The sequence below is a fragment of the Pleurodeles waltl genome, chromosome 5 (assembly GCF_031143425.1).
Source record: "Pleurodeles waltl isolate 20211129_DDA chromosome 5, aPleWal1.hap1.20221129, whole genome shotgun sequence".
In the NCBI taxonomy this organism is placed as follows: Eukaryota; Metazoa; Chordata; class Amphibia; order Caudata; family Salamandridae; genus Pleurodeles; species Pleurodeles waltl.
In genome coordinates, this window is record NC_090444.1 from 1,470,814,299 (window position 1) to 1,470,841,861 (window position 27,563).

Consider the following 27,563-nt stretch of genomic DNA (forward strand, 5'->3'; position numbering starts at 1 on the left):
TCCTCGGGGTAGCCACCACCTGGACTAGGCAGAGGGTCGCCTGGGGGTCGCTCCTGCACTGGAGTTCGGTTCCTTCAGGTCCTGGGGGCTGCGGGTGCAGTGTGGTTTCCAGGCGTCGGGTTCCTTGAAGCAGGCAGTCGCGGTCAGGGGGAGCCTCTGGATTCCCTCTGCAGGCGTCACTGTGGGAGCTCAGGGGGTCAACTCTGGCTACTCACGGGCTCGCAGTCGCCAGGGAGTCCTCCCTGTAGTGTTAGTTTTCCGCAGGTCAAGCCGGGGGCGTCGGGTGCAGAGTGGAAAGTTTCACGCTTCCGGCGGGAAACGTGTGGTCTTTAAAAGTTGCTTCTTTGTTGCAAAAGTTGCAGTTTCTTGAACAGGGCCGCTGTTCTCGGGAGCTTCTAGGTCCTTTAGATGCACGGGTAGTCCTCTGAGGCTTCAGAGTTCGCTGGACCCTGTTGGATGCGTCGCTGTTGCAGTTTTCTTCGAAGTAGGGAGAAAGGCCGGTGGCGCTGGGGCCAAGTCAGTTGTCGTCTCCGTCTTCACTGCAGGGCTTCAGGTCAGCAGTCCTTCTTCTTCTTTAGGTTGCAGGAATCTATCTTCCTCGTTTCTGGGAGCCCCTAACTACTCAATTTAGGGGTGTGTTTAGGTCTAGGAGGGCAGTAGCTAATGGCTACTGGCCCCGAGGGTGGCTACACCCTCTTTGTGCCTCCTCCCTGTGGGGAGGGGGTACATCCCTACTCCTATTGGGGGAATCCTCCATCTGCAAGATGGAGGATTTCTAAAAGTAAGAGTCACCTCAGCTCAGGACACCTTCGGGGCTGTCCTGACTGGGGAGTGGCTCCTCCTTGTTTTCCTCATTATCTCCTCCAGCCTTGCCACCAAAAGTGGGGGCAGTGGCCGAAGGGGCGGGCATCTCCACTAGCTGGGATGCCTTGTGGCGCTGTAACAAAGGGGGTGAGCCTTTGAGGCTCACCGCCAGGTGTTACAGTTCCTGCAGTACAGGCTTTGTTCGTGGCCACAGAGTGATAAAGGCACTCTCCCCATGTGGCCAGCAACATGTCTGGTGTGTGGCAGGCTGGCAAAAACTAGTCAGCCCACACTGGAAGTCGGGTATGTTTTCAGGGGGCATCTCTAAGATGCCCTCTGGAATTATTTTAACAATAAAGTGCACGCTGGCATCAGTGTGCATTTATTGTGCTGAGAGGTTTGATACCAAACTTCACAGTTTTCAGTGCAGCCATTATGGTGCTGTGGAGTTCGTGTTTGACAGACTCCCAGACCATATACTCTTATGGCTACCCTGCACTTACAATGTCTAAGGTTTTGCTTAGACACTGTAGGGGAATAGTGCTCATGCATATGCCCTCATCTGTGGTATAGTGCACCCTGCCTTAGGGCTGTAAGGCCTGCTAGAGGGGTGACTTATTTATACCATAGGCAGTGTGACGTTGGCATGGCACTCTGAGGGGAGTGCCATGTCGACTTAGTCATTTTCTCCCCACTAGCACACACAAGCTGGAAAGCAGTGTGTATGTGCTGGGTGAGGGGTCCCCAGGGTGGCATAAGACATGCTGCAGCCCTTAGAGACCTTCCCTGGCATCAGGGCCCTTGGTACCAGGGGTACCAGTTACAAGGGACTTACCTGGGTGCCAGGGTTGTGCCAATTGTGGAGACAAAGGTACAGTTTAGGGAAAGAACACTGGTGCTGGGGCCTGGTTAGCAGGGTCCCAACACACTTTCAAATCATACCTTGGCATCAGCAAAATCAAAAAGTCAGGGGGTAACCATGCCAAGGAGGCATTTCCTTACACCTGTCTACACCAAGGACGATTAGGAGCAGAAAAGCTTGGACAGTATTTTTGCAGGAGCTTTTGGGTGTCAGATGCCACACTTTCTACATTCCAGTGAAGCTTCAAACACACTTCTAGATCTTCCTGTCACAACGTAAAGTGGTCAAAAGGAGCCACCTGAAGCTCCTGAGACTCCTCTTACTCTGCTTCTTTAGGCAAAGCAGCAGGAAGGAAAGCTTGCAATGGCAGTTTCCCAGGCGTGAAGTTTTGAGGAGATAAAGAAAACAAGCCTCTCGGCTCTTCCTCTTTGACTGTTATGAGAAAAAGACTAGTTCTGCTTCCCCATTTTTTGTCTCTGCATTAGAGAGCCAGGATACAAAAAATGAGAGAAACACTCCGGACACTTCAGAAGAGCAGCAAATTAATCGAAAAGGTTAATGTGTCTACACATTTTCTGGCATAATCACTTGAGGTTAACCTCTATATGGAATTTTACCCTTAGTAATATGTTGACTGATTTGAATATCTATTGTTTTATTGTATCAATTTTACTTTATTAAATGGCACATCTTATGACCTTTTACTTTTCCATTTATACATTTTATTATAATATTGGCTATTACTTTTTGTAAGAAACTGATCTTTTGTGAATCGCTCTGTCAACTATGGGCCTTGTCCAAACTACATAAAACAGATTATAAATGAATAAAACATACATGAAGGCAGTTGAGGCGCAAACCAAATATTTTCAAAAACAAAATATTCTCACAATCACTATTAAGAGAGCAGATGAGGGACAGGATGAAACCGGACAGGACGTAGCCATAACTCTAAAACTAGCCCTAACCCCATTTCTAACACTGCATGTTACCATTCAAGGTTAATGGTCCAGGTTTCTGGTTTCACGTGCAGGCCTTAGCTAAAGATCAAACAATGTGAACAAATCCAACCATGCTCATCCAAAGGATGCGGGCAGGTGGACTAGACTAGAATGGGATGAAATGTCACTACTGGCACCCTAGGGCTACTTCAGTCAAGGGCTATCAAATATTGTAACTAAATTAAAAAGAACCTCTAAAACTCAGCTAAAGGGGTGTTATGGTTATTTACTGAGGTCACAAGACAACATGAATAGGAACAAAAAAGAAATATACATTCCCCTTCAGTTGGACAGATATTGCAGTTGTGATCTCCATCCTAATAACTGAACTTGCTAGTTATTATGATCGAAACAAGCATGCACCACTCTAATGCACTACCTGCCCATAGAAATTACATCACAAATTAGATCAACAACATTAAACTGCAAATTATATACCTTCTAAACATCTACTGATCAGCCCAGGCAAAACGAGCATCTTCAAGTAAAGATGGAGGCGTGCACACGCACATCACAAACTACAAACAAATCATATTTCCCACAACTGCTTTGGACGGTGGAAACACAGCCTTGTTTCTATATGCATTTAGAAAAAGACAGACATGTTGGAAAATGATCCAGTCCAATTAGGTGAAAGGTTTCAGTGATATCACACACACACACACGCACGCTCCTCTCCTCTCCTCCCCCCCCCCTTTACACACACATTCTTAAGAAACTAACTCAGGACCTTAGAGAAACATGTGCTCCCAAAGAGGTTTGTATATGCTCTGGGTGACCCTTTGCTGTTGGTGCTGTTGAAGAGCATTATTTAGCCAACCATACAATTTTAGGTGCTATGTTGGTATGAACTGGGATTTGGCAATGAAAGGCAGTTAATTAGTGGGGTGAAGCAGAGCGTGAGTAAAGCAATGGGAGTGGAGAAATAGGTCATGGCTGAGATGTAGGCGAGGAGGAATTCTAACTGTATTAAGAGCCTATCAAGAGCCACACACTGATATATGTATGGTCTCTGTTCCTGTGTTTATTTCATGTTTGGTGTTTCTATTGCCTTCCATTGATGAGGGTTTGCTGTTTTCATATGAGTGGTGAGATAGTGCTTTCATTTGGAATATCATGGTATAGGTTCAGTGCTCCACATGTCCCTTTGATTGTATTGGGTATTACACTGTGTCAGGGTCTAAGGTATAAGTGGAGCTTATTAAATTTGTTATATGTATAAAGGCATTACTGGTTTCAAGTGCAATCTCATGTGAGACACCTTATGTTCTGTGCTGCTGTATAGCAATATTTTTGCAACTGCAATCTCCAGGGGCTTTGCTGATAACACAGGTGTTCTTGGTGCCTTTAATTTGCCTATGCTGTGGCGCTGTTTGTTTCATCTGTGAAATATAGTGCATCAAACACCATATATTTAGCATGCTGAGATCTTACTTCCATTATAATATGCAACTTTACATCAAATGATGCACTGAATTTTCTTTATGTTTGTTGACTTATGTGCCTTAATTATGCTACACTGTATTACATTCAGGTTTTCTGCTACTGAATTTATGATTAGTGCTTAAACGTTTGAGTAATTTGCATTGCTCTGTCGAATGCTTTTTTGAAGAAGTATTGCTTTATGGGCAATTGTAATTCTATCTGGATTTAACCACTGACTCCATCTTGACCACTGACTCCATTTTGTGCTTAGCTTACCTTAGCTTCAAGTGCTGGCCGTCACATCAGTGGCAGAGGATTTTTCCACACCAAGTTTGTTTTCTCATTGAATGTGTTTGAGGTTCTTTCCACTAGCACTGGGTTGCATTTTGCAGGTACATAACATCGGGGATGTGGACAGTACACGTGATAAGACAGTATCAGCTTGGGAATGTTTTCAATGTTTCATTCTGGAATAGTTCTGCTCCTCTGCCTCTGGAATGTGCATCAGGGCAGGGCCTGTTACTTTGCGTGCTTTCGACACAGACAGAGTACAGCCAGCACTTGGATTTCATAACTTATGCAAAGGGAAGAGGAGGTTGCCAGAACTTTACACTTGTTTTTTTTTTTTTTTTAAGGTATATAAGTTGGGGACGCTTGGTGCTGAGGCAGAAGGAACTCATTCTGGGGGTGAATGCACTGCCCAGGACAAAGTCCCATTGGGGAAGCTTCTTCTGTCTCAGCTGTCCAGGGTTCCAGAGCCTGATGTTGGCCCCCAAGGGTGATGTTGTCCGAATCAATCTCCATAGAAATGAATTCTTATTGTTAATTATCTATCTTGGCTGTGCACACAAACACACACATGTATGTATGTGTGTGTGTGTGTGTATATATATATATATATATATATATATATATATATATATAATGTCACTTACCCAGTGTACATCTGTTTGTGGAATGTTGCGCTGCAGATTCACATGCTGTGCACTGTTCCTGCCATCTAGTGTTGGGCTCGGAGTGTTACAAGTTGTTTTTCTTCGAAGTAGTCTTTTCGAGTCACGGGACAGAGTGACTCTTTCCTTTCGGCTCCATTGCGCATGGGCATCGACTCCATCTTAGATTGTTTTACCCGCATAGGGTGAGGTAGGAGTGGTAGAATGAGGATACTAAAGATGTCCATGCAATGGAATAGATATGTATGTACATAGTTTGTGGTAAGGGAATATTTATTTACATATATACAATTTAAATGCAACTTAAACGGCTACAGGCTCCCGGAGGGTGCATGTGAATCTGCATGCCACTAACAGATGTACACTGGGTGTAGGAAGGTAGCCTCTTTCTAGCCTTGTTAGCCCCACTTTTGGCCTGTTTGTGAGTAGATGTCAGGGTTTTTTCACTGTCTCACTGGGATCCTGCTAGCCAGGGCACAGTGCTCATAGTGAAAACCCTATGTTGTCAGTGTGTTTGTTATGTGTCACTGGGATCCTGCTAGCCAGGACCCCAGTGCTCATACGTTTGTGGCCTATTATGTGTTCCCTGTGTGGTGCCTAACTGTCTCACTGAGGCTCTGCTAACCAGAACCTCAGTGGTTATGCGCTCTCTGCTTTCGAAATTTGTCACTACAGGCTAGTGACTAAATTTACCAATTCACATTGGCATACTGGTACACCCATATAATTCCCTTGTATATGGTACTGAGGTACCCAGGGTATTGGGGTTCCAGGAGATCCCTATGGGCTGCAGCATTTCTTTTGCCACCCATAGGGAGCTCTGACAATTCTTACACAGCCCTGCCACTGCAGCCTGCGTGGAATAACGTCCACATTATTTCACAGCCATTTAACACTGCACAAATGTGACTTATAAGTCACCTATATGTCTAACCTTCACCTGGTGAAGGTTGGGTGCAAAGTTACTTAGTGTGTGGGCACCTTGGCACTAGCCAAGGTGCCCCCACATCGTTCAGGGCAAATTCCCCGGACTTTGTGAGTGCGGGTACACCATTACACGTGTGCACTATACATAGGTCACTACCTATGTATAGCGTCACAATGGTAACTCCGAACATGGCCATGTAACATGTCTAAGATCATGGAATTGTCACCCCAATACCATTCTGGTATTGGGGGGACAATTCCATGATCCCCTGGGTCTCTAGCACAGAACCCGGGTACTGCCAAACTGCCTTTACGGGGACTCCACTGCAGCTGCTGCCAACCCCTCAGACAGGTTTCTGCCCCCCTGGTGTCCAGGCAGCCCTGGCCCAGGGAGGCAGAACAAAGGATTTCCTCTGAGAGAGCGTGTTACACCCTCTCCCTTTGGAAACAGGTGTGAAGGGCTGGGGAGGAGTAGCCTCCCCCAGCCTCTGGAAATGCTTTGATGTGCACAGATGGTGCCCATCTCTGCATAAGCCAGTCTACACTGGTTCAGGGATCCCCCAGTCCTGCTCTGGCGCAAAACTGGACAAAGGAAAGGGGAGTGACCACTCCCCTGACCTGCACCTCCCAGGGGAGGTGCCCAGAACTCCTCCAGTGTGTCCCAGACCTCTGCCATCTTGGAAACAGAGGTGTTGGGGCACACTGGACTGCTCTGAGTGGCCAGTGCCAGCAGGTGACATCAGAGGCTCCTTCGGATAGGCTCTTACCACTCTTGGTAGCCAAACCTCCTTTTCTGGCTATTTAGGGTCTCTGCTTTAGGGAATTCTTCAGATAACGAATGCAAGAACTCATCAGAGTTCCTCTGCATCTCCCTCTTCACCTTCTACCAAAGGATCGACCGCTGACTGCTCCAGGACGCCTGCAAAACCGCTACAAAGTAGCAACACGACTACCAGCAACATTGCAGCGCCTAATCCTGCTGGCTTTCTTGACTGTTTCCAGGTGGTGCATGCTCTGGGTGCAGTGTGCAAACACACGTCGGGTTCCCAATGTAAATCAATGGGAGACCAAGGGGTCTCTTCAGCGATGCAGGCAGGCAAGGGGGGGGCTCCTCGGGGTAGCCACCACCTGGGCAAGGGAAAGGGCCTCCTGGGGGTCACTCCTGCACTGGAGTTCCGATCCTTCAGGTCCTGGGGGCTGCGGGTGCATGGTCTTTTCCAGGCGTCGGGATCTGGGAGTCAGGCAGTCGCGGTCAGGGGGAGCCTCGGGATTCCCTCTGCAGGCGTCACTGTGGGGGCTCAGGGGGGACAACTTTGGTTACTCACAGTCTCGGAGTCGCCGGAGGGTCCTCCCTGAAGTGTTGTTTCTCCACCAGTCGAGTCGGGGTCGCCGGGTGCAGAGTTGCAAGTCTCACGCTTCTGGCGGGAAACGCTGTTGCCTTTCAGTTGCTTCTTTGGAAACAAAGTTGCAGTCTTGGGTGAACAGGGCCGCTGTTCTCAGGAGTTTCTTGGTCCTTTTAGAGCAGGGCAGTCCTCTGAGGATTCAGAGGTCGCTGGTCCTGGGGAAAGCGTCGCTGGAGCAGTTTTCTTCCGAAGGGGGGGAGACAGGCCGGTAGAGCTGGGGCCAAAGCAGTTGGTGTCTCCGTCTTCTCTGCAGGGTTTTTCAGCTCAGCAGTCCTCTTCTTCTTAGGTTGCAGGAATCCGAGTTCCTTGGTTCTGGGGAGCCCTTAAATACGTGTTTAGGTCTGGGGGGTTAGTAGCCAATGGCTACCAGCCCTGAGGGTGGGTACACCCTCTTTGTGCCTCCTATCCCTATTGGGGGAATCCTCCATCTGCAAGATGGAGGATTTCTAAAAGTTAGAGTCACTTCAGCTCATGACACCTTAGGGGCTGTCCTGACTGGCCAGTGACTCCTCCTTGTTTTTCTCATTATTTCCTCCGGCCTTGCCGCCAAAAGTGGGGCCGTGGGCGGAGGGGGCGGGCAACTCCACTAGCTGGAGTGCCCTGTGGTGCTGGAACAAAGGGGGTGAGCCTTTGAGGTTTACCGCCAGGTGTTACAGCTCCTGCCTGGGGGAGGTGATAGCATCTCAACCCAGTGTAGGCTTTGTTACTGGCCACAGAGTGACAAAGGCACTCTCCCCATGTGGCCAGCAACATGTCTCGAGTGTGACAGGCTGCTAAAACCAGTCAGCCTACACGGGTAGTTGGTTAAGGTTTCAGGGGGCACCTCTAAGGTGCCCTCTGGGGTGTATTTTACAATAAAATGTACACTGGCATCAGTGTGCATTTATTGTGCTGAGAAGTTTGATACCAAACTTCCCAGTTTTCAGTGTAGCCATTATGGTGCTGTGGAGTTCGTGTTTGACAGACTCCCAGACCATATACTCTTATGGCTACCCTGCACTTACAATGTCTAAGGTTTTGCTTAGACACTGTGGGGGCACAGTGCTCATGCACTGGTGCCCTCACCTATGGTATAGTGCACCCTGCCTTAGGGCTGTAAGGCCTGCTAGAGGGGTGACTTATCTATACTTCATAGGCAGTGTGAGGTTGGCATGGCACCCTGAGGGGAGTGCCATGTCGACTTACTTGTTTTGTCCTCACCAGCACACACAAGCTGGCAAGCAGTGTGTCTGTGCTGAGTGAGGGGTCCCCAGGGTGGCATAAGATATGCTGCAGCCCTTAGAGACCTTCCTTGGCATCAGGGCCCTTGGTAACCGGGGTACCAGTTACAAGGGACTTACCTGGATGCCAGGGTGTGCCAATTGTGTAAAACAAAAGTACAGGTTAGGGAAAGAACACTGGTGTTGGGGCCTGGTTAGCAGGCCTCAGCACACTTTCAATTCAAAACATAGCATCAGCAAAGGCAAAAAGTCAGGGGGTAACCATGCCAAGGAGGCATTTCCTTACAGTACTGTTGGTTTGGTTGTATGCTTGACACTATATTTTGAAACGATTGAACTCTTTGTGGGCTTGGAGTGGCAATTGCTCTTTGCGTGTTGAGTGTGGCTCCCAAGTATTGTTATATTTGGGATGGTTGCAATTGAGATTTTTGGTAATTTATAGAAAACCCTAGTTTGTGTAGAGTATCTATTACATATACCGTGTGACTTTGACACCGGTGTTGAGTGTTGGCTTTTATTAGCCAATCGTCGAGATATGGGAATACGTGCATGTGATGTCTCCTTATATGAGCTGCTACTAAAGTGAGGCATTTTGTAAATATTCTGGGTGCTGTTGTTATCCCGAAGGGCAATACTTTGAATTGGTAAAGTTTGCCTTGTATGACGAATCCGAGGTATTTCCTGTGAGATGGATGGATGGGTATGTGGAAATACACATCCTTTAAATCCAGTGTTGCCATGTATTCTTCCTCTTTTAGCAAGGGAACTACGTCTTGTAGTGTGACCATGTGGAAATTATCTGATTTGATGAAGAGGTTTAACGTCCTGAGATCTATAATTGGTCTTAGTGTTTTGTCTTTTTTGGGAATAAGGAAATATAGGGAGTAAATCCCTGTTCCTTTTTGATGGTGTGGTACTAGTTCTATGGATTGTTTTGTTAATAGTGCTTGCACCTCTATTTGTAGTAGGTCTAGATGTGCTGACAGTTTATGCGTCCTTGGGGGAACATCTGGAGGGAAATGTGTGAACTCTATGCAATAACCATGTCGGATAATTGACAGAACCCATGTGTCCGTGGTTATGTCTGACCAATGTTTGTGGTATTTTGTTAATCTCCCCCCCCCACTGATGATGTGTGTTGGGGAAGTGTGACATTGAAGTCACTGCTTGTTACTGGGGGTCTGCTTGGCAGGCTGAAATTTTCCCCTTGCTCTTGGGTACTGTCCCCCGAATGACCCACAAAACCCTCCTCTCTGGTATTTTGACTGGTAGATGGATTTGTTTGGGAGGTGGATGGCTCTGAGGGTTGCTGTCTAAACCCTCCCCTAAACTGTGGCTTCCTAAATGTTCCCCTATACTGAGAAGAGTAGAGCGCGCCCATGGCTTTGGCCGTGTCTGTGTCCTTCTTCATTTTTTCTATTGCAGTGTCCACCTCCGGCCCAAACAGTTGCTGCTGGTTGAACGGCATGTTTAACACCGCTTGCTGTATTTCTGGTTTGAAACCAGAACTGCGTAGCCATGCATGCCTCCTGATGGTAAGTGCTGTGTTTACAGTTCTTGCTGCTGTATCTGCAGAGTCCAGTGCAGAACGGATTTGGTTGTTGGAGATGGCCTGTCCCTCCTCCACCACCTGTTGAACCCGTTTTTGATGTTCTTTTGGTAAATGCTGAATAATATCATGCATTTCATCCCAATGGGCTCGGTCATAACGGGCGAGGAGGGCCTGTGAATTGGCGATACGCCACTGGTTGGCCGATTGCGACACCACTCTTTTCCCCGCCGCGTCAAATTTACGGCTTTCTTTATCATGGGGTGGCGCATCCCCTGGCGATTGTGAATTTGCCCGCTTTTTTGCGGCTCCCACTACAACAGAGTCCGGAGGGAGCTGCTGTGTAATGAACACAGGGTCCGATGGGGGAGGTTTATATTTTTCCTCCACCCGCGGTGTAATGGCCCTTCCCTTGACCGGTTCTTGGAAGACTTGTTGTGCATGCTTAAGCATGCCTTGTAACATTGGCAGGCTTTGATATGACGAATGCGTGGACTCCAGTGTATTGAAAAGAAAGTCATCCTCCACTGGTTCCGAGTGCATAGTGACATTATGAAATGTTGCAGCCCTGGCTAGTACGTGCGTGTAGGATGTGCTATCCTCTGGAGGAGATGGCTTTGAAAGATAACACTCAGGACTGTTGTCTGAAACTGGTGGGTCGGAGAGGTCCCGGGGATCTGCATCGTCCTGCGTCTGCACAGTATGTGTGGGTGACTGTGCAGTTGGTGTGCCGACTGGTGACCTTGTCCCTTGTGGCGAGTGTGGTGGTGACATCTCTGGTGTGAAATGTGGAGTTGGTGACCTTTCTCTAACCACCTTTGCTCTTGGCTGCTCAGTTTCAGTCTCTGCGTGAAAAGCCAATTTCCTTTTAAACTTAAGCAGAGGGATGGTTTGAATCTTTCCAGTGTCTTTCTGGATTTGTAACCTTGGTTGAGTTTGGTCAAGCTCCTCCACATCCAGCTCAAACCTGTACCTCTCTAAGTTGTTGGGAGAGCCCATGTTCTTCTGTATAAGAAGTCTTTTTAGGCTCCGAAGCCGTTTTTTTCGGTACCGAAACACCCATGGTTCCAGTTGGTCTCGGCTCCGAGAGGCTCTTTCGAGGCTTACTCGATTCTACCAATCGATAACGACTCTTTTCAATACCGGTTTCTCAACCCGAGTCGGAAGACTTCGGCACGATCTTTGCCTTTTTCGGTGCCAAAGATGTTATTTGGTCACCGTTTTTCTTGTGGGTCGAGCAATGGCCCTACGGCAGTGGCGTCCCAGAGGCCTTCTGTTTTTTCGACTGACTTTGTGGCTGGGTCGGGGCAGGCGTACTCACTTTTTGTCCTGCTGTCGGTGGCTGGTCTCCATCGGAGTCGTCCGATTCCGAACCCTGGATCGAGATGGCCATCTCTTCCTCCTCAACATCGAGGTGTTGTGTCGATTCTGACGCCATCTGCAAGAGCCTTGCTCGTCGATCTCTCAAGGTCTTCTTCGACTGAAAAGCATTGCAGGCCTCACAGGTATCCTCTCTGTGTTCCGGTGACAAACACAGATTACAGACCGATGGTGGTCTGTATAAGGATACTTGGAGTGGCACGTTGGACAGAAAAGGAAGGGGGGCCGGTCAATGAGTCTTCGACGATGGGTGTGGTCGGGCCGACCAGGCCTCGGTTGGGTGCGGAAGCCCCGAAGGGCTGCCGAATCGCTTATCTCGTCGGTGCCGATGTATCTATAGAAAACCGGTCCCGAATGGAACAATACTGATGTATTTTCGAGGATTTCTTAAACTTGCCTGTTTCCAATCACAGAGCGAAGAGGAACACGTCCGAACCCGATGGCGGAAAGAAAACAATCTAAGATGGAGTCGATGCCCATGCGCAATGGAGCCGAAAGGGAGGAGTCACTCAGTCCTGTGACTCGAAAAGACTTCTTCGAAGAAAAACAACTTGTAACACTCCAAGCCCAACACTAGACAGCATGTGCATCTGCAGCTACACATGCCATCAAACTTACACATATATATATATATATATATATATATATACACACATACATACATACACATATTCACTGTGTACATATTCATGCTTGATGCACTGTACTTTTTTTATGCCCGTTATTGTTTAACTACGGTGAGTATTTTAGCATTTACACATTTTCCTGCATTCAAGTTAAATGCTCATGTTCATATTTTCATGTGCTTTATTTTGCTATCTGGGAAGTGCCTCAATAAATTCATTACTCAAACTAGGAGCGCTGCATTCCTCGGCATCGTTTTCCTCTAAGTTTGAAGCAAAGCAGAACAGCAAGCTTACCCTGTGCTATCACTTGAGGAGATTTTTGTGAACATTCGACAGAAGACTTATCCAATCTGTGCCTTATGTTGCTGCATGATAGGATCACTTCATCTTCATCAATGGTATCTGGAGTACCTTCTTTTACACACCCTCCATCCATGGTATCATCCAGACCTATGACTAGAAAAGAAAAGGCTCAAGAGTCACCCCTTTAAACATAAGAGCTTTTGAATCTACTATATTGTCAGCACTTCTACTTACGATGTCAACAATGCAGGTTTCTCAATGCTGCTAGAACCATCAACGAATGAAATGGTTGCCTAATAAGCGTATCAGACTATAAAAACCTACTTACACTAAAATTATTTGGACCTTCTGAGGTGCAAAATCTAAAACCGTATCCAGAAGATTTAACAAAACTTGTACTATATGAATGCCGTCTCGAGAACCAAAGGTCAAATAACATCATGAAGTTACTATAACTAAGCCCACTTGTTTGGAATGTAATTGCTACTTGAGGTACAGCCTGACATACTCACCTGTTGTGCCAGGGTCTACCAGACAATTAATAAATATGCATTAGATATGTTAGACCTTTGCACTACACGATTCTGGGGTGCTAGTCCAAGGACAGAGCCCTAGGCATGTCAGCAGGCAATCTACTATTGGATTTTTCTGAAAAACCTTCCTTTATGGACCAGGGAGGAATGGATAAAAAGGACTACAAAAAGTGGTGGGAAAGGAAAATTTGACTACCCTTGTAATCATCTGTTTGTGGCATGTAGTGCTGTAGATTCACATGCTGTGCATGCTCCTGCCATCTAGTGCTGTACTTGGAAGTGTTCATCCTGTTTTTCTTCAACAAAGTCTTTGATTCACGAGGTATGGTATGGTAAATGTTCAGGGGTAATGATCCCAATCTGCCCCCTGGGGGAGGGTGGGGGGGTACTAAGCCATTTTTGGGGGATGGGGGCGCTGCCATGCCCACTCAGGGCCGCCCACACCCCTACACTAACAAAAACAAATAGTCCCAGGTAACTAGTGTGCCCCCCCGGGGGGTTTATGGGAGTAATAACCCCCATCTGCCACAGGGAGTGGGGGAGCGGGTAGAAAGACTGTTCTTGTTTCTCTGTGAGGGGTGGGGGCATTGCCCTCTACCCAAAGAAAGACTGATTTTTCCCCAAAAGAACAAAGGGGGAGCAACAGCCCTTGCTGGTGTCTAGTGGTGGATCCCTGCTTAGGGATTGCCCTTCTGTGGTGAACCCCAAGCAGGGATCCACTAGGGTACCATTGTAAAGTGGAGATTCTCCCCTTTGCAATGATACCTCTCCCGTCTGCCTAGGTGCTCGGGGGCTGCGATAGCCCAGTGAGCACCTAGGCAGTGACAGTGAAATGAGCCATTTGGCTCATTTCACCTTTGTTTTCAGTAATTTCACTGAAAACAACTAAACAGCTTCAGGAGCTGGGAAAGCAGGGACTGTTTCTTTGAGCACAAAATCCCTTTGGAGTCTCCACCAGAGGGATTTCCAGTGCCATCCGTGGGGACGGATGGGAGTCATCCGACACACACAAGCACCTCAGTGTCCGACAGCTCCCAGCTGTCCGCCACATGGAACAGGTTACCTAACAACACGTGCATTGAGTCATGCAACCCATAATACTACGTTTCTTTGTACTAAGGCCCTTTTATGACAGAGCCTGGGTAATAACATTGCAACCATGTTTTAATGTGATTTACTTGGCGTTACAGGGGCCACAGCTTAAGAAAACCTTTTTTTTTTTTTTTTTCACCGCCTCGATCTAGGGTTAACTTAACTTTCCAGGGACACCAACACTAGTAGGCCTCATTTTTAAGGCATTGCTAAATGTTTCTAAGTGGGACTACCCATTGCAGTGACTCACCCAATAGTTCTTAATATATTTACAACATTACTAAATAACACCATCAGAACATTGAGAAGTCGAGGCCCCTTTATTACGTTTTTTTCAACATTGTTATTAGAGTGGGTACTGCGGGCCCCCCTGCTGCTTATAAACAGAAGTGTTCCAGGGTGAGCCGTGGATGCTACAATGCAGCAGCATGAGGTCTGGGTGCCTATCTCTGGGTGGACTGTGCGGCCCTCATGCAGTACCTAGGGCCTGGTCAGTGGAGGGCCAACACTAGCCCACAAGAGTGGCAGCCAGAGCCCATGAGGAAGGTCGGTGGTCAGACACTGGAGCCCCAGTCGACTGGCTGGTCCTGGGGTGGTTAACCTCTACACTCAGTCAAAGAGCAGGCGAGGCCTGTAATTCACACCTGTCCTGCCGGGAGTGAATGTAATGAAGGACCTGGAGGTCGGACAGCTTCTTCTCTCTCCTCCCCCCAAAGACGTAAGGAGCTTGTGGCCCAAGTGGGTTTCTGGGGTAGCAGACTCCTTCTCCGGAGGAGCGACACGCCACAGGAGAGGTGGCAGTGTGGGACCCATGAGTTGGAAGTGTAGGACTCTGGACATAGAGCCCACTACCTAGACCCGAGAGCCTGGTCCCAACGGGGCAGCACAGGAGCCCGCATGCAGCCTGTTGAGGTGCAGCAGACACGCCGAGAACTGTGTGGACCTGCTACTAAGGTGGGTGAGCCCCTGTGTGCGACTATGTGATTTGCGGAGAGGGATCATCCCACATACTTCTCCCCCGGACTCTCAGGACAGTATAGGAACTGTTAAAAAGTGGGTCTCTAGTTGGCAGAGGTATGCATCCTGTCCAAGTAGGGACTACAATCATAGTAACAACACAACCTAAATTATGCTGTGCGCACCCTCCATTAGCTTGGCACAGAGCAGGCAGGCTTAACTTAGAAGGCAATGTGTAAAGTATTTGTGCAATATATCATACAGTAACACAGTGAAATACACCACAAAAAGTACTCCACTTCAGTTTAAGAAAATAGATAATATTTATCTGAATAAAATAAGACCAAAACAACAAAAATCCAATTCACACAAGTCAAAATATCACTTTTTAAAGTTTTAGATGAGTCTCAATCCTGAAGAACCAGTGGTTGTATCCTTTTAACACACAGTACCTCAGATGCGTCACAAATAACGATGCAGAGGGCCGCAGAGGAGGAGATGTGTTGGAATGTAAAGTGATGCATCGGTTTTTCCATGTTGGTGAAAGTGATGCATTGTTTCTTTCCATGTGGCAAAGTGATGCATCTTTTTCCAGGAGAGCAGCCTTGGTTCCTCACTGCGATACGAGGATATTTTGACACCCAGGGACGATGGTGTTAAACCCAGAACACACTGTGAAGAGGCAAATGGCAATGCGTTGATCCAGCAGGCGATGCAGAAATTCTTCTGCCGGGAGACAGGTGATGCATCGATCCGGCAAGAGTTGTGTCGATTTTCCAACACGCTGGATTTTCTTCACTTTGGTGGAGTCTTTGATAGCCCGGAGACTTCAGAAGAGGAAGCAAGCTCAGTTGAAGCCCTTGGAGAAAACTTGTGGGGGAAGGCAAAGTCCTTCCAGCAGCGTCAAGGGCCAGCAGGCAGCAGGGCAACATGCAGGACAGCAGTCCCTACAGCAAAGCAGTGTAGATGAGTCCTTTGGGCAGCACAGCAGTCCCTCCAACAGAGTTCAGTTGTATGTCCAGAAGTGTCTAATTTCAGGGGGTCACCAACCCAGTTATATACAGGGAGTGCAGAATTATTAGGCAAGTTGTATTTTTGAGGATTAATTTTATTATTGAACAACAACCATGTTCTCAATGAACCCAAAAAACTCATTAATATCAAAGCTGAATATTTTTGGAAGTAGTTTTTAGTTTGTTTTTAGTTTTAGCTATGTTAGGGGGATATCTGTGTGTGCAGGTGACTATTACTGTGCATAATTATTAGGCAACTTAACAAAAAAAAATATATACCCATTTCAATTATTTATTATTACCAGTGAAACCAATATAACATCTCAACATTCACAAATATACATTTCTGACATTCAAAAACAAAACAAAAACAAATCCGTGACCAATATAGCCACCTTTCTTTGCAAGGACACTCAAAAGCCTGCCATCCATGGATTCTGTCAGTGTTTTGATCTGTTCACCATCAACATTGCGTGCAGCAGCAACCACAGCCTCCCAGACACTGTTCAGAGAGGTGTACTGTTTTCCCTCCTTGTAAATCTCACATTTGATGATGGACCACAGGTTCTCAATGGGGTTCAGATCAGGTGAACAAGGAGGCCATGTCATTAGATTTCCTTCTTTTATACCCTTTCTTGCCAGCCACGCTGTGGAGTACTTGGACGCGTGTGATGGAGCATTGTCCTGCATGAAAATCATGTTTTTCTTGAAGGATGCAGACTTCTTCCTGTACCACTGCTTGAAGAAGGTGTCTTCCAGGAACTGGCAGTAGGACTGGGAGTTGAGCTTGACTCCATCCTCAACCCGAAAAGGCCCCACAAGCTCATCTTTGATGATACCAGCCCAAACCAGTACTCCACCTACACCTTGCTGGCGTCTGAGTCGGACTGGAGCTCTCTGCCCTTTACCAATCCAGCCACGGGCCCATCCATCTGGCCCATCAAGACTCACTCTCATTTCATCAGTCCATAAAACCTTAGAAAAATCAGTCTTGAGATATTTCTTGGCCCAGTCTTGACGTTTCAGCTTGTGTGTCTTGTTCAGTGGTGGTCGTCTTTCAGCCTTTCTTACCTTGGCCATGTCTCTGAGTATTGCACACCTTGTGCTTTTGGGCACTCCAGTGATGTTGCAGCTCTGAAATATGGCCAAACTGGTGGCAAGTGGCATCGTGGCAGCTGCACGCTTGACTTTTCTCAGTTCATGGGCAGTTATTTTGAGCCTTGGTTTTTCCACACGCTTCTTGCGACCCTGTTGACTATTTTGAATGAAACGCTTGATTGTTCGATGATCACGCTTCAGAAGCTTTGCAATTTTAAGAGTGCTGCATCCCTCTGCAAGATATCTCACTATTTTTGACTTTTCTGAGCCTGTCAAGTCCTTCTTTTGACCCATTTTGCCAAAGGAAAGGAAGTTGCCTAATAATTATGCACTCCTGATATAGGGTGTTGATGTCATTAGACCACACCCCTTCTCATTACAGTGATGCACATCACCTAATATGCTTAATTGGTAGTAGGCTTTCGAGCCTATACAGCTTGGAGTCAGACAACATGCATAAAGAGGATGATGTGGTCAAAATACTCATTTGCCTAATAATTCTGCACTCCCTGTATACCCATAGGTGCCTTTAAAGTGGAGAAACACTTCAAGAGTGGGTTTGAGCATATAAATACAAGGCCCAAACCTTAGAAGCATTAATTTTTACAATTTGCAAAAATGCAGGGTGTGCAGTAATATAAATTTATGAACCATAGCCTATAATGACCATTCTACAAAATAAAGATGTGAGGTACATGGGGGGGAGGGTGCTTGTGTAGTTTTACACATATCTGTGTCCTCAAGTGGGGTGAATGTGTCATTCTGTATTGTGTTTCAGTGGTGCTTGTGTATGTTTAATTACGTATGTGTGTTGACTAGGTTGGTGTTTGTTTTAAACAATGTCTGTACAATTCATTGTATGTGGGCATGCACGCTGGTTTACTTTTTGCAGTTTTTTATGTGTGTATGCACTTCATGTTATAAGGATTTCTGAATGTTTAGGGGTGGGGGTGTGTGCGTCTGTGAGACAATGTACATGTTAGATATATGTTGGTTTGTGAGTGTTCATAAGATTATATGAGCATGTGTTAGTATGTGTGTGGCTACACATAAATGTGGATGTGTATCTATTTGTAAGAGTGTGCAAGTATTGGTGTTCAAAGTAAAAGATGTTCAATACTTGTAAGGAAATGCCTCCTTGGCATGGTTACCCCCTGACTTTTTGCCTTTGCTGATGCCAAGTTATGATTTGAAAGTATGCTGAGGCCTGATAACCAGGCCCCAGCACCAGTGTTCTTTTCCTAAACTGTACCTTTGTCTCCACAATTGGCACAACCCTGGCACCTAGGTAAGTCCCTTGTAACTGGTACCCCTGGTACCAAGGGCCCTGATGCCAGGGAAGGTCTCTAAGGGCTGCAGCATGTCTTATGCCACCCTGGGGACCCCGCACTCAGCACAGACACACTGCTTGCCAGCTTGTGTGTGCTGGTGGGGAGAAAATGACTAAGTCGACATGGCACTCCCCTCAGGGTGCCATGCCAACCTCACACTGCCTATGGCATAGATAAGTCACCCCTCTAGCAGGCGAGGGCAGAGGTGCATGAGCACTATGCCCCTACAATGTCTAAGCAAAACCTTAGACATTGTAAGTGCAGGGTGGCCATAAGAGTATATGGCCTGGGAGTCTGTCAAAAACAAACTCCACAGCACCATAATGGCTACACTGACAACTGTGAAGTTTGGTATCAAACTTCTCAGCACAATAAATGCACACTGATGCCAGTGTACATTTTATTGTGAAATACACCCAGAGGGCATCTTAGAGATGCTCCCTGAAAACATACCCGACTTCCAGTGTGGGCTGACTAGTTTTAACAGCCTGCCACACACCAGACATGTTGCTGGCCACATGAGGAGAGTGCCTTTGTCACTCTGCGGCCAGGAACAAAGCCTGAACTGGGTGGAGGTGCTTCTCACCTCCACCTGCAGGAACTGTAACACCTGGCGGTGAGCCTCAAAGGCTCACCCCCTTTGTTACAGCGCCACAGGGCATCCCAGCTAGTGGAGATGCCTGCCCCTCCGGCCACTGCCCCCACTTTTGGCGGCAAGGCCGCAGGAGATAATGAGAAAAACAAGGAGGAGTCACTGGCCAGTCCCCCTAAGGTGTCCTGAGCTGAGGTGACTCTGACTTTTAGAAATCCTCCATCTTACAGATGGAGGATTCCCCCATCTTACAGATGGAGGATTCCCCCAATAGGATTAGGGATGTGACCCCCTCCCCACCGGGAGGAGGCACAAAGAGGGTGTAGCCACCCTCAGGGCTAGTAGCCATTGGCTACTATCCCCCCAGACCTAAACACACCCCTAAATTCAGTATTTAGGGGCACCCAGAACCGAGGAAAACAGATTCCTGCAACCTGAAGACGAAGAAGGACTAATGACCTGAAGCCCTGCAGAGAAGACGGAGATACCAACTGCTTTGGCCCCAGCCCTACCGGCCTGTCTCCCCACTTCGAGAAAAACTGCACCAGCGACGCGTCCCCCAGGGTCCAGCGACCTCTGAAGCCTCAGAGGACTACCCTGCATCTAAAAGGACCTAGAAACTCCCGATGACTGCGGCCCTGTTCAAACAACTTGCAACTTTGCAACAAAGAAGCAACTTTTAAAGATCACGTTTCCCGCCGGAAGCGTGAGACTTTCCACTCTGCACCCGACGCCCCCGGCTCGACCTGCGGAAAACTAACTCTACAGGGAGGACTCCCCGGCGACTGCGAGCCCGTGAGTAGCCAGAGTTGACAGCAAATGTGACAACAGGAGAATAAGATTTAAAAGCCTGTTACCGGAAATTCAGTGCTGGTGGAGAAATGGAGTAAATAGGGTTTGGACAAGGAAAGAGATGAATTCAAGCTGGAGAGACTAAAAAACAGAATCAGCAAATAGAAAGCAAGTAAATGTGAGTTACAAACCACAAAGCTAATGGCAAGCAATGGGGAGGAATGCATTCCAAGGGAAGCTTTCAGAATGCACCTAAGATGATGTTAGCCAACAAGATACTAAAACAGGAGAGTTCTGGACCCAACCACTAGATGGTGGAGTAATGCATGGTATGTGAATCCATAAAAGATTCACACTGCAAAACGATGTGAACAAACTTCAATCAAAAGAAAACACAAGAGAACACAAAGGCGGAGAAAATTTCCTACATTTGTCCACCTTCTCAAACTCCAAACTGTCAGCAAATCGTATATAAGAACCATATACAATGTTAAACCCTCCATTCTGAGAATGATAAAGACATGCACCAAACCACTCCACATAATTCTTTCAGATCATGTAGCATCGCAACACATAAGCTGCCTCACCTCCTAGCAGGCAATCTAAATATAGTGCCCTAGGTTCCCAATTGTCCAACAAAATCTGGTTAATTAGGGATATACAGCCAAACTCTCACCCTCTACTAACAAAAGAGAACCACCAACTTCACCAAGAATGCTGCAGTCACATGAAGTGCCTTCAGTGTCCATTAGCTCAGAGATGCTGAAAATGTCCATCCCAAATACAAAAAAAGTATCAAACTTAATTTCAGATCCCATCCCACCCACTCCAGTCAAAGATCAATCACTCAAATATTCTGAGCAGCTACAAATCATCAACTCCTACCTGAGCTAGACTCTCTACCAGATTCCCTTAAGATAGGGTACTATATACGCCTTCTTAATAAGCCAACACCAGACCTAGATGTACCCAAGAACTACAGAACCAGATGTGCTCGACAACCCTTTCAAAGATCCTGGAATGATGTTTAGCTACAGGCCTACACCAGTAACAATCATTGGTAATAGAACTGAAACAGCTTTGCTCAAAATAAGAATTGGAATGATGTTTTTTGTTTCTTTGATAAAAGAAATTCCTTCCTCCAGGTCCTACTCTAATTATCAGTGACCTTTTACACCATTAATCACATCACAACACCTTCCTCAAAATCCTGAGAAACAGAGCAATGATGGAATTAAACTTTAAATCTCCTCCTAATTAGGGAAGGGGCATCAACAACCTCAACCATTATATGACAGAGCTAAATAAAAACTATAACTTAAGAATCTACTTGTAAATCTTTGTTTCTGAATTCAGAATTGCATGCATCAAGTAATTAACATTATACGTGTTTCATAAATTCCATACTCCAGCCATGTAGTTGTCATCCATCAAGACTTATTTTGAATATTACATATGGAGAGATTTTCACAGCATCCCAGAATGGGTCTACTATAAGGGACACTGAGGAGGAAACAGAAGGGAAATTCATTTTCTAGAAAGCAGTTACATACAAGATATTCTTTCAAGAGCCAAATCTAAAGCTGAAGTTGTAAAAGGGACAATCTATATGGTCTTAAGAGCATGGGTAAGAAAGGAGAGTGGACCTAAATGTATATTTATATCTAAGTATATTCCAAAAAGAATGATGATTTGTAAAAGACTAAGTAGACATTTTAAAATTTTAAGATGTGTTCCTGATAAAGATGACACTAGTTATTCCACAAAGGGATACAAGTAGGTCCACCTGATTTAGGATATGGTCATTCAGAGTCATTCTATTGCAAAAAATAAAAAAAAAGACAATTAGCTAAGTTCATATTTGAAAGGTTTTACTATCAGATACCGGCAGATATGAGATTTGGGATGTAATATAGACAGGTACAAGATTGTACAGCACAATAAAATGTTCGAAATCAGGAGTATGAATCAGTGCAAAACAAATCATGCAGAGTATGCCCTTATTTTCTCCTGCAGGCTCATCCATATTGGGAGTACAGTAAGATCCATGAAGATACATATACTGGAGCACTTACGGGCCACTGATGTAGTTGATGTTAAGTATGTAGTGGCACTTAATTTCTTCAGAAAAACACAAAAGCAAGACTCTGGATGTGAAGGTTGCTGGCATATATTAGGAAAATAAAAATAAACCAGGTGAAGACAGAAAGCTGTGTATGGGATGCATTGAGGTTTGTTTAATTATGACACTACAAATAAAAATCCCATACAAACAAAAATACTAAAGAAGGCATTAATGTGTTCTTATGATGAGATTTATATCAAAGGGCAGCATTAACTTTGTTCATAGATACAGTGTATTTGCACCACTGCATGTAAGATCTTGGCATAAACAAATAGAAATGTACATTTGTTTTCGTGCGAATATGTTGGTATATTTTATTATTGGAAATATGATAGTATGTATGCTTTTTGCATCAATATCCAACACACCTTTTAATCATTTTCTTCAGATGCTAAATGGATGTATGTAATCAGCCATTAGGCTAAGATATGACATGCTGAATTGCAATTACAATGCAGACTTTATTGGGCTTTGTTGAATGTGTGTGTATATAATTGATGAAACATAGTGTATTAGGATCATGGATCCATTTCATGACAGCCTTAGAACGGATCTGTATTGAATGCTTACCAGCTGCATGAATTATGTTAAATATCATCTGCCTAGAAATAGGCTAAGATGGTGATAACATGTATGTAGGAAGTTGGCTCTGTATGTACTATTTCAAAGTAAGAAATAGCATGCACAGAGTCCAAGGGTTCCCCTTAGAGGTAAGATAGTGGCAAAAAGAGATAATTCTAATGATCTATTTTGTGGTAGTGTGGTCGAGCATTAGGCTTATTAAAGGGTAGTGTTAAGCATTTGTTGTACACACACAGGCAATTAATGAGGAACAAACACTCAAAGACAGTTTATTTTAAGAGCCACAGGTTCAAGATTTACAAACAATACGTTAAATGAAAGGTATTTCACTCAGGTATCTTAGGAACTTTGAATCATCACAATAGCATGTACAGTTTTGGCAAAAATGGCAATAAGCTATTTTAAAATTGGGCACAGTGCAAAATTCAACAGTTCCTAGGGGAGATAAGTCGTTGTTAGTTTTTCAGGTAAGTAAAGCACTTACAGGGTTCAAAGTTGGGTCCTAGGTAGCCCACCGTTGGGGGTTCAGGGCAACCCCAAAGTTACCACACCAGCAGCTCAGGGCCGGTCAGGTTCCAGAGGTCAAAGTGGTGCCCAAAACGCATAGGCTTCAATGGAAATAGGGGTGCCCTGGTTCCAGCCTGCTAGCAGGTAAGTACCCGCGACTTCGGAGGGAGGGCAGACCAGGGGGGTTTTGCAGGGCACCGGGGGGGACACAAGTCAGCACAGAAAGTACACCCTCAGCGGCACAGGGGCGGCCGGGTGCAGAGTGCAAACAGGCGTCGGGTTCGCAATAGATTTCAATGGGAGACCCAGGGGTCTCTTCAGCGATGCAGGCAGGCAAGGGGGGGGGGGGCTCCTCGGGGTAGCCACCACCTGGGCTAGGAAGAGGGCCGCCTGGGGGTCGCTCCTGCACTGGAGGTCAGATCCTTTCAGGTCCTGGGGGCTGCGGGTGCAGTGGGTTTACCAGGCATCGGGTTCTTTGAAGCAGGCAGTCGCGGTCAGGGGGAGCCTCTGGATTCCCTCTGCAGGCGTCGCTGTGGGGACTCAGGGGGGTCGTCTCTGGCTACTCACGGGCTCGCAGTCGGCGGGGAGTCCTCCCTGTAGAGTTAGTTTTCTGCAGGTCGAGCCGGGGGTGTCGGGTGCAGAGTGGAAAGTTTCACGCTTCCGGCGGGAAACGTGTGGTCTTTAAAAGTTGCTTCTTTGTTGCAAAGTTGCAGTTTCTTTGGAACAGAGCCGCTGTCCTCGGGAGTTCTTGGTCCTTTAGATGCAGGGTAGTCCTCTGAGGCTTCAGAGGTCGCTGGATCCTGTTGGATGTGTCGCTGTTGCAGTTTTCTTAGAAGTAGGGAGACAGGCCGGTGGGGCTGGGGCCAAGTCAGTTGTCGTCTCCGTCTTCACTGCAGGGCTTCAGGTCAGCAGTCCTTCTTCTTCTTTAGGTTGCAGGAATCTATCTTCCTCTGTTCTGGGAGACCCTAAATACTCAATTTAGGGGTGTGTTTAGGTCTGGGAGGGCCGTAACCAATGGCTACTGGCCCTGAGGGTGGCTACACCCTCTTTGTGCCTCCTCCCTATTGGGGGAATCCTCCACCTGCAAGATGGAGGATTTCTAAAAGTAAGAGTCACCTCAGCTCAGGACACCTTAGGGGGGGAGTGACTCTTCCTTGTTCTTCTCATTATCTCCTCCAGCCTTGCCGCCAAAAGTAGGGGCAGTGGCCGGGTGGGCGGGCATCTCCACTAGCTGGGATGCCCTGTGGCGCTGTAACAAAGGGGGTGAGCCTTTGAGGCTCACCGCCAGGTGTTACAGTTCCTGCAGGGGGAGGTAAGAAGCACCTCCACCCAGTACAGGCTTTGTTCCTGGCCACAGAGTGACAAAGGCACTCTCCCCATGTGGCCAGCAACATGTATGGTGTGTGGCAGGCTGGCAGAAACTGGTCAGCCTACACTAGAAGTCGGGTAGGTATTCAGGGGGCATCTCTAAGATGCCCTCTGGGTGAATTTTTACAATAAAGTGCACACTGGCATCAGTGTGCATTTATTGTGCTGAGAAGTTTGATACCAAACTTCACAGTTTTCAGTGTAGCCATTATGGTACTGTGGAGTTCGTGTTTGACAGACTCCCAGACCATATACTCTTATGGCTACACTGCACTTACAATGTCTAAGGTTTTGCTTAGACACTGTAGGGGCATAGTGCTCATGCACCTATGCCCTCACCTGTGGTATAGTACACCCTGCCTTAGGTGCTGTAAGGCCTGCTAGAGGGGTGACTTATCTATGCCATAGGCAGTGTGAGGTTGGCATGGCACTCTGAGGGGAGTGCCATGTCGACTTAGTCATTTTCTCCCCACCAGCACACACAAGCTGGCAAGCAGTGTGTATGTGCTGAGTGAGGGGTCCCCAGGGTGGCATAAGACATGCTGCAGCCCTTAGAGACGTTCCCTGGCATCAGGGCCCTTGGTACCAGGGGTACCAGTTACAAGGGACTTACCTGGATGCCAGGGTTGTGCCAATTATGGAGTCAAAGGTACAGTTTAAGGAAAGAACACTGGTGCTGGGGCCTGGTTAGCAGGGTCCCAGCACACTTTCAAATCATAACTTGGCATCAGCAAAGGCAAAATGTCAGGGGGTAACCATGCCAAGGAGGCATTTCCTCACAGGGCTTAAGCGCAAACTGCCACAAATATCCAAAACAAAAAGGCTTGGCACCTGAGGTGGAAAGGGCCTGGCAACGAAGGGGTTAAAATGATAAAAGCAAATAAACACAAACTAGGTGATACCATTTCCACACATTATTGTTTGTGTGCAGTGAAATTGTATTAGTATGTGCAAATGTAATGGTCATTTGAAATGAAAATGTTTTGTCTATAATGGCAGTGTACTACCACACAATGCGTACTCCACTCCACTCCACCTTACATCATGCCACTGCAATCTGTCCCACTGCACTCTACACAACTCCACACAGCTCTACTCTACACTACTTTACTCTATGCCAACGTACTCTACGCCACTCTAGTGTAAGCACTACACAACACTGTACTTTGTGCTAATGCACTCTACTCTGTACTACTACATTTTACACCCCAGCACTCTATGCCAATCCACTGTACATCACTCTAATCTACTCTGCACCACTGCACTCTACACCACTTTATGCCATTACTCCATGCACTCTACTCTGCACCACTCCATTCTATGCCACTTCACTCTACTCTAAAACAATCTGCTCTACGCTACTGCACTCTAATCCACTCTACTTCACTCTGTGCCACTCCACTTTATGCCAATCTACTCTAAACCACTGGTCTCTCCACGCCACAGCACCACTGTAGTCTACGCCACTCTATACCACTGCACTGTCACTCTACTCTGCACTCTTTGCCACTCTGCTCTACTGCACTGTACGCCACTGCACTCTGCAGCACAACTGCACTCTACGCCACTCTGCAGCACTGGACTCTACTCCACTCTATGCCACTGCACTCTATGCCATCTACTGTACTCTACATCACTGCAAGCTACACCAATGCACTCTATGCCACTCTACTCTGCTCTCTACTATGCACTAATCTAATTTATGCCTCTCCACTGCAGAATTCTGTGCTGCTGTACTCTACATCACTATTCTCTGCAACACTCTACTCCAATGCAGTCTACATCAGTCCACTCTACTTTGCACCACTCTACACCACTGCACGCTACAAAACTCTACTCTGCTCTGCTCTACTGCGTTCTACTCTGCAACACTCCACATCACGTCACTCTATTATGCAACACTCTAATCTACGCTGCTGCATTGTATGCTGCTGAATTCTAGGCTGCTGCACTCTACGCTAGTGCATTCTACATTAGTCCACTCTACGTCACTCCAATGCTCAACACTCAACACTCTATGCCACTCCACTCTCCTCTGTACCACTAACTTTTAGCCATGCTGAACGGCAGCCACAGAGGTGTACAACATGGCCAAAGCCAAACACATTGCCAAAGCCAATAGCTCTAGACCTGCTGGCTTTGCCAATGCTCATTAAAAAAGGACAGCACTTTCTAAAAGACATTTTCTAATCGGCACCCAACACTCCTACCTGACTTTCATGAACATGTATTATAAACATTTCACTAATGCCATGATGACCTTAATTAATATTTTATTACTGATTAATACATGTTTTATTGTTGTACCATGCCACCTTGTAAAGACTTGCACCACCATTTTCATAGGGTATGAGATGCTACATTAGCAACCAACATAAAAGGCAAAGTAGTAGATAATTATTTTTTACATTTAACTGTAAGATCACAGCAAACTTGAAAATGAATCTGCATTACACTAACCCATGTTGCAACTACGTTAACACAGAAGAGTATGCTTGTTTGAAGTTATTGTGTGTTGGGGTATAAAAAATTCAAAAGGTAAGGAAGAAAAACACGAAAGCAAAGTAAAACCAATGTATTCCTTTTAAAACACAAACGCAATATTCACAGGAACATTAGGTTTCTTTATGTCGGACTACCAAGGCTTTATAAGATCAAGCATTAGCAAAGCCAATTGTTCTTGCGTTTGGGACCTACTGGCTTTGCAAATGCCCGTGAACAATATTGTATAGACTGGGCATGGTGCTGTGCACCAAAGCCGAAAGAAATAGGAAAAGAAGTGCATTCATGCATGCATGATGCCATGACACAGGCACCATTTTTTTTTAATTCATTAATCCGAGGCAGATCAGTAAATACAAAAATATAATTAAATAAATGTAGTGCAAAAGTTATTTTTAAGAAGGAGAGGCTGGCTGCAATTTGTTGTCTGGGCCTGCCATAAACAAATAATTAAAAAGGTGAAATTTTAAAAAAGTGGAGGGTCATTCAGAAAGCGGGTGTGGAGGTGGATGCAATGAGGACTGGAAAGCAGAGTGGAAAAGCAACACACAAGCAAGAGCACTACAGAGATGGGGGAGAAGCACACAAGCAAGAAAGCAACATAGGGCTCGAAAGGAC

The 27,563-nt window shown here is 46.3% G+C and overlaps 1 protein-coding gene across 2 annotated transcripts in view; it reads right to left on the reverse strand.

Annotated features, from left to right (window-relative positions):
• PHF3 (PHD finger protein 3) overlaps positions 1–27,563 on the reverse strand; it is a 629,825-nt gene that overhangs the window by 569,843 nt on the left and 32,419 nt on the right. Inside the window, exon 3 of one of the 2 annotated variants that reach the window (XM_069235741.1) lies at positions 12,445–12,606. The exons of the other annotated variant lie outside the window; for it this stretch is intronic. Within the exon in view, the coding sequence (XP_069091842.1) occupies positions 12,445–12,606 (162 nt within the window). The remainder of the gene's footprint in view (positions 1–12,444; positions 12,607–27,563) is intronic. 2 annotated transcript variants of the gene reach the window in all.